General features: G+C 37.0%; 1 protein-coding gene across 28 annotated transcripts in view; it reads left to right on the forward strand.

The window, feature by feature from the left end:
• Positions 1-15,274, forward strand: part of DLG1 (discs large MAGUK scaffold protein 1) — a 144,658-nt gene that overhangs the window by 72,578 nt on the left and 56,806 nt on the right. For 20 of the 28 annotated variants that reach the window (XM_017810560.1, XM_017810563.1, XM_017810568.1 and 17 more), the window contains one exon: positions 13,233-13,331. The exons of the other annotated variants lie outside the window; for them this stretch is intronic. In XM_017810560.1, coding sequence (XP_017666049.1) covers positions 13,233-13,331 — 99 coding nt within the window. The remainder of the gene's footprint in view (positions 1-13,232; positions 13,332-15,274) is intronic. 28 annotated transcript variants of the gene reach the window in all.

Consider the following 15,274-nt stretch of genomic DNA (forward strand, 5'->3'; position numbering starts at 1 on the left):
ATGATGCCCTTTCTAAAAGGAGCTAAACTGTACTCTCTGAGCTGTGTATTCTCTGTACAGCTGAGCAGGTCTGACTTCCTTACTGTACAAACTTTGGGAAATTCTTTACTATTAACAACAAATTAACAGGTAGATGGATAAACAGATATTTTGAAGATAATTCAGCTTGTTTTTGTGAAGGGAAGATAAGGACTTGCAGATCCTCCAGACTTCTTTGAAAACAGGGAACATGTTGATCAAAATCTGCATGGGAATGTTTGGTCATCAGAAGGTCGTTATAATTACAGAAGTCTTTGAAAAAAATGGTTCTTGGATCAAAGTCTGTTTATAAAATAATGGTACCATGAGATAAAGGGGAAGGATGTTTTGTAGATTTTTCAAGTGATTAGAACAGGTCCCTTCAACTGGGACTGGATTCCCCAAGGTCATATTTGTGAATGATAAGGGGGAAGCTCTGAGGCAGAAGCATGTGATCGGTATTTTTCATTTTTATTACTTATTTTTATTTTCAGGTTAACTAAACTAACTGCAGAGAATAGCAGATAAAAGTGAAAGGGCACAAAAATAGCTGGTATGCTCTACTGAATGAGGAGCAGAGTTAGAAGGATAATCCTGCATGTGTGCATATACTGATAGGCTAAAAATGAAGTATTTTCTTTCCAGAAAGAGGCTTTGGAGTTGTCACATATTTCAGACATGTTCTCTGAAAATGTCACCTTAGTACTGTGCAGTAGTGAAAAGGGTAAATGAAATGTTGGGTATTATTAAAGAAGAAGTAGAGAATAACAGAACATTATCTGACTACATTTATTGTCTGTCTGGATTTTGAATTTTGTGTGGGTTCTGTTTCCCTTGTCTTAGAAAGGATTTAGCATAAGTAAAAAGGAAAAGGGTAGTGAAGTATTAAGAGGAATAATCTAGTTATCTATAGGGTAGATAAAAATAAACCAGAAAAAAGCAAAACTGAGGGAGAATATGATATAGACATATAAAATAAAAATGAAATTAAGAAGGTTCTCAAATAGAAATTCTATTATAGTTCTCTAATTCTAAATCTGTCACAATGGTTCTGTAAAATTTCTTCTAAAATTGTGAAAGTCACTGACAAAACACTCTGGACAAAATGGTCTTTTTGAAGGTTCAAACAGAGAATGAATTAAGAGTGGAGTTAAATGGATTTGCAAAGAGCAGGTGGCACGTGGCTATTACAGAGATTGGTTTAGGAAGACCTTAACTGTCAGGTTCTGAGATGGTTTCCTGGGAAAATTAGTGGGCATATGTCTAATTCTTACTTGCCCATCTGTCAGTTTTTAATGCAGGTAAGATTCTTGACCATTTGGGCCTTTGCTCTCATCCTCTATGGCAACTTCTACTGTTGGTGTGGAGTGAGGGACGTGAACTATCAGAATAATTTATCTCTGTCTGTCGTGCATTGTGTTATTTGATGTTTCTGAATAAATTACATTAGGTAAAAAACCCTGAATAAATGTCTACAGGATGTTTGGAAGCCTGGCAATAGTGCAAGTTAAATGTAGGGAATGGAATCTCAGTTTCTGGCCTTTTGTGTGTCACTCAGAGACTGTGACCACCTGACCTAGAAATCTCCAAGTCTCCTAAGGAAATGCCATCTGATAAATTCATCCCCTGAGTGATACATCAGCCATGAAATGATCAGAGTGGCAGGAATTAATCTTAAAATATATCTGGAAAAGACTCGTGGTTCGATTTAATAGTTTCAGAGAATGTGGTTAACAATACAAGTAAGAGGTGAATTCCCAGCTGTTGCCCTAAGGTATGAATGAGTTAGAAACATTCTTGTTTTTTTCCTTGCTGTGCTGTCTTCTAAGTACAGTAGATACAATGGTGTCCATCTTGGAACCATGGAATCTTCTCGTATTCCAGTGCAGTTGGGAAGTGGCGGGAGCGCTGGCAGGTTGGGTTTTGTCTGGTGTTAATTTTTATACCATACATTGTTGCTGTCACTTAATTTCAAGTAATGCAGGACTTGAAAAACTTAATTGACAGTTCCTAATTTGGGTTCGAGCATCAGAAACCATCATAGAAGATGCATTTTGTTTTCTGGTTCTTGAAGTTCAAAGCACATAAGTAGTTACCTGTTTATAGCATTACCACTTAATGATTTGTTTTTACATACCTGTTAGTCCACTTTCTTCTTTCATAATTTTCAGTGTTAATTTTTCACTTGTTTCACCCTGTGTCTTTACTTGCTCATTTTTACCGATGTTGCAGTGCTCAAGTTGTATCAATTTTTGTCCTTCAACTTCAGCAGCCATAATCAGATGAAGTAGATGTACTGGAAAATGCAATTTCCTACTTAGTTTTTTTTTCATTGGAAAAAAAAAACCTGCAGAAGAAAAATATTGGGTTGTCTGTCAAGCTGGTGCTCTACTTTCAGCAGCAGCCGGAGCGGAGGGTTGTGGAAGACTCCAAACCCAGCTCAAAGAGCTGTGATGCTTCCTCTGAGGGCTTTCAGAGACTTCTGCCTGTTCCAGTGGAGAGGATTGCAAGAGCTGGAGGTGACTTGTGTGTCTAATAACACTGAGTCCATGACTTGTCATGGACTTGGCGGGTGTTCTTATGGTGGTAAGGATTCAGCAGTGAAGGAACAGCTTCTGTTCGTTTGTAGCCTAATGAGGGGAGGAGACTCGGGGTTATGAGACCTGTTGTTCTGCATTTTGTTCAAAGGTTTTTAATGCAAACCAGTGCTGGAAATAGAATTCAGGGTATTTTTTAAGGAAATAGCCCTCCCTTGCTTTGAAGAGTCAGATTTGTGTACCATATTTTATGTGAGTTCATTGCTCCAAAGATGCAGAGGGCGATCAGGCCAGGTCTGTTGGAGCAGTCTGGGTGAGGATCAGCTTGGGCACTGGCCTGAGAATGGAAGCTTTTGAACCTCACATGTCAAAGTGAGCCTGACCCCCAGAACTTCACCCAAAGCCTCACCACTGTTAGAACCGTGTGGCTAAGGATACATTAAGCTTGGTATCCTGTTATTCTGAGGATGTGAAAATGGGGAAAGTGCTTTTTGAGTAATTATGGTAGGAAGGTAAATAAATTCAGGTCTTAACCTCACTTCTTTTTTCCTTTAAACTGTTTTGGATCCAAAGATTTAATTGATGCCTATTAGCTTCTTAATGCTCAAGGACTTGAATCATTAGTAGCAATGCGTTGTGTAGTGTTCTTTGCGTTAGAGATGATATAAAATCAATCTTCAAATTTTTCTTTAAACGGTTTGCAGTCTTGAGGGTCTGATGAATCCTATTTTGCTTTTCCTGAATTGTAAATTCAGAAATCAAACCACTTGTCTTAGTCCTCTCTATAATATTTTTTTGTGAAGAAGTGTTTCAAATATTTGGTTTCTAAAGACTACAAACATTTTATTGTAGATTAGACATTTTAATTATCTTAACTAAATGGAAGTTGGGAAAAATTATTGTGTAGACCAAAATTTAACAGATTTAAGTCATAACTTGACAAAAGTTCACATTGTTTCATGTATTTTGAAGTAGTCTGAGAAACTTTTCTTGTACCCACTATTGTTACCCACTATTTTTTCAGGTCAGTATAGTTAATATTCCTTTTATCAAGGAAGTGCCACACAAAATGGACGTTTTGGTCAGTTTGGTATAAGGATGAATAAAATCAGATGAGAAACCAAGCTGGTAATTGTGGATGGCAATATAAAGCCATCAGACCTGTACTGAAAGGTGAAGTTTACGTTTGGAAAGAATTCAGCATCTGTAAAGATAAAATGCTGCAACCACTTATGAGTATGAAGCCTTTTGTAAATGAAGTAAGGAGTGGCTTTAATATGAAGCCACTTTATGTGTAAATCAAGTAATTAATTTTTCTTTTTTTTCTGACATTTATGTCCTGAAAGCCAATGGATTTTAATTAATGGGTTGTTACAGATGACTTCTCTGGTGAGGTTTTTTGTTTGTGGTTCGTTAATGTGATGTAAATGATGTTCTGCTCGTGCTTAGTGTTTTAGGGCAAATTTGTACATTTTATAAAAATATTTTTGGACAGATTGCTCACAGAATAATACCATTGTCAATAAAATAATAAATACTAATTTTAAAATGGGAGACTCTAGCTCTGATTCATTGAATTCCTTCAGATCACTTCATTACTCCTTGTTTTAGGACTGTACCCTTAAGTACTTCGAGGGCAATGGGGTGCTCTAAGTGAACCTGAGTGTTTCTTATCTTAAAGAACAAAGAGATCATGCTTTAGACAAGATGAGGTTCACATGCATAATTTTATATGTTATGAATAAAGGCTCTTGTAGAATTACTCAGTTTAAGAAAATCACTAACAAAAAACCTTCTAGAGAAGAGTAGTGAGATAGTTCTGACATTTAACTGATGCATTTCTAGTATTGGGATCACAGTATCAGAGCTAGATAGGAATAGAATGACTTTCATATTTGAATGAATTATAAATACAAAATAGACTTTCTGTCTAGGTTTAGTTATTTCCTGAATAATTTAGAGGTGATCGCAAATTATGTGTTCTGAGAACTTGTGTCACATCTATTAAAGCATGTAAGCAGTACCCAAACTTTATCATTGTATTTTGATTTAATAGTGTTCTTAGGAGTAACATATCTCAGTTTCCTATCTCAGCATACCCTTTCTACTGTGAATTTCAAAAACTAAAATATTGAAACCCAAGAGGTGACATTATTTTTCTATAATAAAGTCTTAGAAAGCGTTTTTTCTTTGTCTGGACTCTTTCTGATGCTAAACCCCTGCTTGGGTTTCTTTGTGGACGTGTTGACATTATAATGAAAGCTGCTATTCTTAAGCCTGATGTTATTTAAAAGGAGCTTTCTAGGTCTTGCTTTAAGTTGCAAATTAAATGCATTAAATTCATTCTCAATAGCACTTATGAACTTAATGAGGAGCCTTGTAATTCTGTTTTGAGTTTAGAGTGCTGAGTTGCCTGATGAATACAGATGACTAACCTGCTGCATAGGGTTCAGTGCTAGACACTCGCTTAAAAAAGTCACAAATTAGCTTTATTAAAACCAAGATTAACTTTGTGTACATTTTTATGTTATGGATTTGGAATATGAATGAGATTCAACTCATTCAACCCTGAGAGATATGGCAGGCCAAATTGAGCTAAGTCTTTCTGAATATCACAAAAATGGACAGAAAGGCAAGTTTCAAGGGTCCAATTTTAGATCTTAGAGAGAAGAGGTTGGTTGCTGAAACCTTTGTTCTGTTGAGTCTGTTATTTGTATTTGCATCAACCAACCAGTAGATACTGCATGCAGGCATTGGGTGATAGTTTTGTAGGTCCAGCTCCCCATTTCTGCTTTGTGGATGTCTATTTATCTCATACACAAAACTCTACTTTTGCTACAGACTGCCTCAGAGGTAAAAGTCTGTCACTGCTTTGCTGCTTTACTTTTGCCTTGGGAACCATGGTGCAAATTGTTTCTCACTGGGTTGTTTTTGTAGATGAAGCTTGCAATAAGGAGTTGAAACAGTAAATAAATTGCTTATTTGTCTTCAGATCAGTTCAGGTCATCGTCACCATCTGTGATTTTACTGATATTCTGCTGTCACTATTTTTCCCCTTCAAAGCTATTTATTTATGCTTTAAGTTCTGAGTTTTAAGTTCATGTGAGTTCAATGTAAAATGCTGTGGGGTTTGAGGAGGAAACTAGGTTAGAGAATCAATTTGTTGACTGAGTTAAAAAAAAAAGAAACAACAGAAAACCAAGCAACCAAATAACCCTTACAGTTTAGACATATCTATCACGATTTTGTGTCTTTAAAATAGAGTGCTCACATAGATATGATTTTCAAGAGCCATGGTTCCCTCTGAAAAAGGTGAGATGTAACACAAAGCCACAGCCGTTCAGACTGGTCCTTTTAATCTACAAGGGCTGGCTGGGTACGTCTTTTTCTTTCCGAAAGAAAAACTTTCATATCTTTCATATCCAGAAAAACTTTCATATCTTTGTTATAGTACTCTCCTGAACTGATGTTACAGCTCCAACATGACTTTTCTGTCCTCAAAATCTCTTTGTTAAACTATTATGTACTAACCTACCCATCGCCATGTAGACAGACCCTGACAGGCTTCAGACTTGGGTCTTTTGTTGTTCTGCTTTCTGTCCAATCTCTTTGAAGAGACCTGGATGTCATCCAGCTGGAGATCTAGGGATTTTTATTTCTTCATCCTTGGAAGACCATGGTAATGAGTCTTTGTTCCATCATGGCAAGGAACAGGAAGAGCCCTTGAAGGGGTGGGAGGGTCAGAAACACAAATCAGAAACTGAAGGTTCTGTGTCCTTATATCAGTGCAGAATGTTAGGCTGAATTAATTGTAACCACCCGTGGGTTGAGGACATCCTGATTAAGCTTATTATTTATCTTGGTCTGACTCTCTTAAGGTTTTGTTTGTGGTAAATCAGTGTACTACAGTATGGGATATGGTGGCTTAGATAGGGGAATCTGAACAACAACCCAACCCCCATGAAGTACAGATGATAAAAATCTGTGATAGCATTTGCATGAGTGGTTTGAAAGCTGAAAAAGTGTATTTTAAGTAATTTGGCTTTTTAGCCACTGTGTATGAAATACTCAGATATGGTGTCCATATGAAAACTGGAGAGTTCCTGTATTAACACACTGAGCAAGGAAACAGGTGAGTTTGAGTTCATTGGGTGGGAAGCACATTTTAAAATCAAAGTATATCTTCTATTGATAACATAAAAGCTTTTTTGCATGAAAGAGATTAACAAACTTGTAGAGCAGGAAAAAAATTGAGTCATGCTTGTATTAATGGTATTCTCTTTTTTGGTGGTTCTTCTTCCCTTCTGGTGTATTCAGCATATCTAGACTGGCTTATCACCAATGGCAGGACTCCTGCCTGGCCTGAATTGCGGTCTTTGCAGTTCTCAAAATTCAGATAGATACAGCATATCAGCCTGTCTGATTGTGTTATGTGCAGTTTTGATGTATGAACGTTGTTTGGAATTTCAAGTCAATATTTACCTTGAAACAAGATTGCTTATGTTCAAGCAGTTCTATACAGTTTTAGCTCTTGTGAAAGTTGTTTTTTTTTTAATTTGATTTCTTTGAAACTTTGTTTGGGCAGTAGGAAGACATTTGATTAGTTTTCAAATGCCCTTGATGCTACATTTTGTTTGAAGTCCTGGAGAAATACACTCAGGAAAAATATGCATGTCTTTCAAATTTATGAGTTAACAACTCGAGTCATGGATGTTGTGGTACTAAGGACCTGCCAAGGCACTGACTTAGGAAGGAATGTGGGAGAGCTGATGCACCAGTGTTAGTGCTCAGAGTTAGATGCTCTGGGCAGCATACAGCTGACATGGATTAGGAATGAGGATGGATGGCAGTTGTGCTTTATTCTTACCACCATTGGACTCCACAAAATAGCCTATAAATCCCTGGAGGTATTTTTAGATGAGTATTGACTTCTGTGATTTTGAGGAAGATGGATGCAAAGTTCTTAAAATAGCACACTTGACTAAGTGACATGTCCTGTAGCATTCTAGGATGTAGTTCAGAGGAAAGATATGAAGCTACACTGCCAGACCTTAAATTATATATCTCTAGAAAGAATATATGCCTTTTAAATTCAGCTTTGTCATTGGGTATTGAAGCAAAATTGTTTCTGCCGCTTTTCAAGTTTTGTACGTTTTGGAAGATATTTTATTTCCTACTTTCAGGAAGAGATGATGAATATGGGCTTTTTTTCATCAGTCAAGTTATATTAACAGAAGCTGCTGATTTTGTAGTATCTGCTTGAAGGCAATGGAAAGGGTGAAGTGCCGAATTATTTTTGGAGTATTCTTCTAGCTGTTAGAATTGCTTTTTGAAGTAGTGAAAGTTGGTCATTGAAGCTTTAAAAAATAACCTTTGCAGTGGATATTACTGGTCAAATATTAGTACTATTTTCTCTTTCTACGAGTATTGCTGTTATCCAGCTACTGAGTGGGTGGTAGCGAATGTGGAAAGAAAATGATTCTTGAAGAAAACTACTTATAAAAGATTACTGGCACTTTAACAGATTGCTGCAAAGTGTACACTGTGCATTTTATGTAGTAATTTAAAAGAATGAAATATTGGTGATTCAGCATTGTGTTAGCAACAAATTGTTCAGAGTTGGTATTTAATATGAAAGCACAGCCTGATCCTGAACCCCCCCTGGTTATGAAAAATCACTTAGCACTTGATATTAGAGTAGAGCAGTTCATGCCAGTAATTAATGCAGTCTGCAGAGAACACTTGCCTTCTGCAGTCAGAGGGTGATCTGCCAAACCTGGGCAGCCTTAGTTACGTAACTGCATTCTCTAGCTTTGGGTTGTGCTCATGTCCTGCTGCTTTGCCAGAGTTGTTCAGGTTTTTTGTTGGTTTTTTTTTTTTTTTTTCTACCAGTGTGACTGCAAGACAGGCTCTGCCTTACCTCACATGTGAATGTAATTGGGCAGACTGAGCCCCATGACTCAAATAACTGATTAATCTTTTATTAACATTTTTCTTGTCTTTTTTCCTTTTTTTTTGGTGTTGTCTGCTTTCATTGTTTACACCATGGTTCTTTTATATAAGCCTTCCTATGCTTTGATTATGTATTCCTTTCCTTCTCTTCCCCTGTTTTTTTGACCAAGATGCTGTATTCACTTTCCATACTTGCATAACACGACATTTCAATGAAGCCTGAGCTTTTTCACTGGAGATTGCCCTGGCACACTGTGCAGGCCTGGATGAGTTTGGTGTTCTGCCCCTCTTGTTCCTGGGCTGTGTTTTGGTGCTTGGGCTGTTGCTCTTGGAACTACAATTGCCTTCAAATTTTTGTTCTCTTTTAATTATTGATACGTTAGGGATATCAATAGTCCTCAAGGCAGGAGGACTTCCAAAAAAAAAACAAACCACTTGTGCTGTTAGCAGTTTTCTGCTGCATCATCTTCATTCTTTTGCCACTAAAGTCAACATGTGGGAAAGCACACTTGGAGAGATGTGAATTCCTTTGTCTTGTCTTTTGTATTGTGTCTTCCCTTTTCTTATTTGGAGGACAATATAGGAAGCCAGGCAACTGAGTTTCTAAGAATATAGTGTCCAGCACCTCTTCCCCTTGCCTTCATTTTCTTACTTAGCACTCTTAAATGCTGATTTATTTTTGTTTTAATCAAGATATTACTTGGCCAGTGTGTTTTCAACAAAGTTGGTGCCTCCAGGAAGAGAAAAACCACAAACCCTTTTGCTTCTTCTTTTCTGCATTTTAGTAACTAGACAATGTCATGCTGGGTACTGATAGGCAAGTAGAATGGCTGGCATGAATGCAGCTGCTAAACCTCAAGCAATCTTGAACATCTCTGGAAAAGAAATGTTTGTGGTCTACAAAACCTACCATTTAGCACACTGTGGCCAAAGAGGGTACTAATACAGAGGCTTCAGCACAAGACAGCCTCCATCCAAGTAATCCCTGCAGGGTAGAGAATGCACCTCAGAGTTGCTCAGTATTCCTGTATCTGTGAAAATTTCTCACAGGAGAAAAAGTTGTGATGTGCTGGTTTTGAATTATGTACCTTCATGTACATTCACAACGTGCTTATCTTCTTCTCTATGCTCTTCAATAAAAAACCCTAGAGGTTCTTGGCCTGTCTAGAACAGGACACTGGGGTGCATCTGCCCATATATATCGGTGGGACACAGTCCTTCAGCTTAAAAGGTGGAATACATACCTACTATTCACGTGCACAAGTCCTGGAATGTTTGTATGACCAACACATTTCCAGTTTCCTGTCACTGGCCAGAAACCTTCCTGTCTTTGCATGTATGAATATTGCATTAATGGTATGTTATGCAGCTCTTGATTACATCCATTCTGGGTAGAAGATGAGACATGGCAGCTCTTGGTGATTAGAGGAACATCTGTCAGTACCTATTTATCTCTTAATATTCATGCTATAAATAACTGGAAATATTTTTACTTAGATCTGTGTGTCTGTTTCTTTGTTCTGTGTGTAAAAATTATGCTGACTCATAATTTAAATATTTACATTTGCTATAGGGAGGTGTAAAATGAGAGGGAGAATAGCCATGTTTTAATGCTGTGAACTGATGTGAACTCTCCGTGTTATCCAATACAGTACAGCTGACCTAATCGAGCTGTGTTTCCTATGGGCTGGTGTTCTTCATTCTTATCGTACTCAGCACCAGATATTCAGATCCACAGCACATTCCTAGAACAGATCCATGGGGCAAGAGACAGGTGGTGTGTGGTGTGTGCTGTGGCTGACCCAAAGCTCAGCAAATGCTGGTTGTGTGTCCACTGTTGAGAAGACTCTGTGACCGCTGACTTGAGTCCACTTCTTCCTCTGTAAGGCTGGGCATAGAGGTGTCTGTATTTAGCTGTCAGTTTTCATGTAGATGATGGGAAAATAACTTTTGACCATTGCCTTTTTTGAAGAATTTTAAATTGGCTAGTAAAGATAAATATTCAACAGCCCAGTTAAATCAAGCTGGTTCTTCTTGGTGTGCTTTTTTAGAGAGAGGGGGAAGGAGTAATTCCAGAGCTTTTTTTGTTTTGAATATTGGAATAAAAATGTAATATAGAGATCATGCATCCTTGGCATTAAAAACTAAAAACTCTTGTTCATTTAACTGTCTTCAATTTAAAAAAAATATCTAATTTTAAACAGCGTGCGCTTTAGAGTTCTAGTTTAACAGTGCTGCTGTATTTCATGGAAATACAGCTCTTAAAATTATTAACACAAAGTAATTCTTGTTATTATGGTACAAAGAAATTTAATTTCTTTGAAAGTCTGCCCATTCACAACTTATGTAGTTTTCATCATAAACTTCTTATTCATTGGCTGTCAGCCCCCATGAAGCATTCAGAAAAGTAGAGGAATTTTAAAATTTTCTAGATGTAAACCTTGGAGAAGCTTTGAGGTGGCAAAATACAAAAATGTAGAAGCTTACGGGAGAAATAGCCTTTCATAGCTTCCTTATAACAGTCAGATGACTTTTGCCCTCTATTCAGTAATTTGTGCACTGCATTGATTATTTATGCCCAGCAAATTGACTGTCGTGTGGTGGTTCAATGGTGCTCTTTAAATAGAGTGAGAGAGCACACAACATGCAGTACAAGCTAAAGCAGCATGTAGGCTTTTTTCCTTTGACCATAATCTAGAAAAAAATCATATTTTTAGCTTCCTCAGGAAGCAATGTTTTAATTTATTTTCCCTCCATAGTTTTTTTTTTTTTTTAATTTGGGTGGGGGTTTTTTGGTGGTTTTTATTTTTGCAAGAAGGACTATTTGTGTTGCTACTTTCATGACTTCTCATGGTGGTGGGATGGGAACGCTCAAACTCACTGATTTAACAAGGAACCCGAGAATGGAAATACATCAAAATCCTCACGTGCAGCCGAGGCCTTTCCGGCACCCGCAGCGGGCACTGGGTGCTCCTGCACCCTTCAGTTCCTCCACCCTGCCAGTGTCTGCCAAACACAGAGGGAAATTTGTAAACCTACGTGATAGTGTAAAAAAGAGTCCTACAAAAAGCACAGCGAAAGTAAAAGCTGCCAGTGGTTGGGTGTCTGACGGCTCGTGTTCTAATTGCTCCTTAGGAAAGGTAGGTGCTGCACTACGTGTTGCAGATGAGCATCTTTGATGCAAACTGTGGAAAGTGTGTTATGTTTTTTTTCTCTCTGTAGTTTTGTCCCTCCTGTTTCTAAGTGACTTTGTTACCTACTTTTCTTTTGTATTTTATTGTTAGAAATCAAAGTAGCAATAATTGAAATTGTACTTGCAAAGAATACTTGCTCTCAGTGTTTTCCAGTGAAGGTTGTTGCACCGTATACAATATTGGGTTTTACAGTAATTTCTTGCAAGTGAGGAAAGTTTGGTTTGCTTGACTTTTGTTCTCCAAAGTATATCTTTCAGTAGTTAACAAAGAGCAGCGTTATAGAATTTTCTGGACTAATTTAGATTCTCCCTCACCCTCCATTTTTAATCACTTCACATATTGTGCTCTTGTCCATAGATGTAAGAATACTTAAATGACATTAGTGATTATCTCTCAAGATACCAAATATATCTTGTTCTTACAGCTTTCAATAATTGCAATGTTTTTCACCAGCTGTTCAATTTGGGTGGATTGACTTTGAGTTAAAAAACCCTGTAGGAATACCATATGTACATTTAATAAGTGCTGCATTTTTTGGGCTGTTTCAGGTTCCTTTATTATTTCCTTTTATTCTTTAATGTGGTGTCTGCTGTTGGTAAATGTTGCTTTGTATTTTAAAATATCTCAAACTTTAAGAATATGTTTATGGGGTTTTGGTACATTTTCAGGATTATTATTTTCTTTTGTAATTATGCTTCATTATATTTAAATATATGTATAATATTCATTATATTTAAAGATCACGAGAATGTCTTGGAACAACTAAGTTGCAAGAGATTCAATCTGCTGTTCAGCTTGTAATTTTGATGCTAGTTGCCAGCAGTTTATATTTCTGACAGCTTGTTGACAACCAGTATGTGAACATCTCAAAATTTTTTGAGTCAATGTTTTGCTCAAAATGCTGTTTGTAGCCTTGTTCCCTTGCAACTTAAATGTCACTAGGTTTCCTGGTTATTAGTTTTATGAAAATTCCCAAGACCAAAATTCTGCTAGTCTGCAGATGTGTGTCAAGAACTTAGAAAGGTAGATTGGATCTATTTTAGGCCCTTCCACCCAGCTGACTAAAAGGTTTTCTTTGATTTTTTTTCTCAGTTTAGAAACCTTAATGTACCTCTGATTTTTCCGCTTTATCAAAGAGTTATATTAACCTTGTTCAGTGCTATCAACTTCAGCCACCATTTCCCTGCCTTTTGCTCTGCTGTGTGTTGGTGAAGGGATTCTGTTGTGAGAGCAGCCCACAAAAAGCCCAAGTCTGTCCATTGGCATGAGCAGGTTTTTTCTTGGACATTGCTCTGGTGCTGCAAGGTGAGTGAGGGCCGTGGTGTGAACGAGCCCTCTGGACGTGTCCGACTGCTCGGAGTTCCTCGACATTAGCACAGTTCAGTGGACTGTTTGTCTTTGTTGGAGTTATAGACTCCAAATCCATGTGCTAGTTCAGAATTTGTTTAAGCTGTTAAATGTGAATCTTGTTTGTTTTAAAATGTTTTTTCTAGTTTTTCGTTATTTTTGACTTTTTATTGGTGATTTTTAGCCCACAGAAGCTGTTCCTTCCTCTTCTCCCATTGTCCCTGTGATCCCTGTCCCACCAGTCCCTGCTGAGACCACTGTCATCCCATCCACCATACCACAGGTTTTTATTCCTGTTTGTTTGTTTGTTTGTTTTCTTTTTGTTTTGTTACATTTGTTCAACTTTCATTTATTTAAGTTATTTTGTTGCTTCTTTGAAATTCACCTTTTGGTGCTCCCACACACAGGTTTGAGATGAACTGTGAAATAGCTAAATTAGTAATACACTAGAATTTCATCCTAATTTTTGTTTGTTTTAAGGCAGCTTTTAGTCCACTTAAAATATCTATATTTTCATATGGAAGTAATTAGTAAGTTGGGAAAGGCCTAAAGAAAAAACCAGCCAAAAGAATGGAAAGAAACAATAGGACATTTTGTGTTCACGTAATAATTCTGGAGCCATGTCTTCCTTGCTAAAGTGTTACTGCTTGATTTATTTATTAAAAAAGTTGTCTCATCTCATAAATACTTAATACATGTTTTTCCTTGTTTTCACTTGCATGATGTTTCTCATGTTCTCCAGCCATTTATTGGTATCACTGTTTTGGGGGGCATTTACAATACAAAAGGGATATTTATTCCTCCATTCCTAACATACTTGACTCCTAAAATGTGCTTCCCTTCTGGGCCTTCATCCTTTAGGCCCCATAATATCCACCCACCCCCCCAAAATAAAACCCAAACCTTGTCAAAACAAGTGAAGGCAGAAAACATGAGTTAATGTTAATATCTTGCATGTAATTTGGAATATGTGACCACAGCATGGCAGTATTTTTTTTTCTTAAGTTTTGCTTTCAAGCTACTTGGCTAAACAGTTGTTAATTAATTTTTGCATAATCTACAATTAGCTAAAGTTTTTACAGTTGACTGTTTTATGGTGCAATTTCTAGTGGATGTGTGTTTACACAAATCTGCCAGCTCTAGTTCTTCTAACAGGAAGACCAGGGATTTGATTAGTTTGAGAAATATTCCCTTCTTGGGGAGGGATTCTGTCCACATCATGATTTGAGGGGGACAGGCTGGTGCAACCATGTCCAGACAGTACCTTTGGAGTGGCTGGCACAAAGCTTTTCTTGTTCATGTTGGGGAATGATGGGAAATGGCTGCTTTGTGATGGAGAATCCAGATAAATGCAGAAGGAGTGTTAGGAACAATCATTTAACTTGCAGAAGAGGTTTTGCATTGGTTGGCTGGTTTATGTCTCAAACATACTGTTCACATAGAAACTTCACCTACTAACAACAATTTGCTTTTAGCTAGTTATCATTTTTATTTTTTAATAAACAAAATAAAAACACCTGCCTGCCTCAAAAAAAAAAATTCATGGTAAACCAGCTTGGACTGGCACTGTGTTTTTTGAATATAATTGGATATTACAGAATTCTAATATTAAATAAAAATACTTTCCAAAATGGAGTGAAAAGAGTGTGATTGAACTAATTGATTCTTGTTTTGTTTACAGTGAAAATATAAGAACCATAAATGTAGTTTAACTATATTTATGGTAACCATAACAAATTATAGTGATGCATAATTGATTGGGGGTTTAGTATGGGATCTTATTTTTAATTTACTCTTTTAATAGAACTTGCACTTGAGTAAGAAGCAGCAATGGGAATAATAACTTAATGACAGCAAATGGTGGTGAGGCATAGAATTGTTTTGACAGAGATTTTTATCATGACAGTAGTAACTAGTGTTTAATTTCTGTACTGCATGAAGTGTGCCCATGCTTCTACTGAGAGAATTGCTCAGTGAGAAAGGTGTTTAATGGCATTTTGACAGTCATAATTGTCATCCTTATTGTTTCCTTTTACTTTTAATAGTCTACTCTGTTAACTTGTGTAGATACCACCTGATTTTATTACTTATTAAATGACACAGGCTTAATTTCTGACACAGCAACCTGACAGCAGGTTGATGACTCCTGTCTAATGATGGTAGATTATTTTGAAAGGCACTTCTGAGTCATCACTTTGTAGCATTTGGGAGCTTTTAAAAATCGTT

Source organism: Lepidothrix coronata, unplaced genomic scaffold (assembly GCF_001604755.1).
Source record: "Lepidothrix coronata isolate B3197 unplaced genomic scaffold, Lepidothrix_coronata-1.0 Scaffold29, whole genome shotgun sequence".
Lineage (NCBI taxonomy): Eukaryota > Metazoa > Chordata > Aves > Passeriformes > Pipridae > Lepidothrix > Lepidothrix coronata.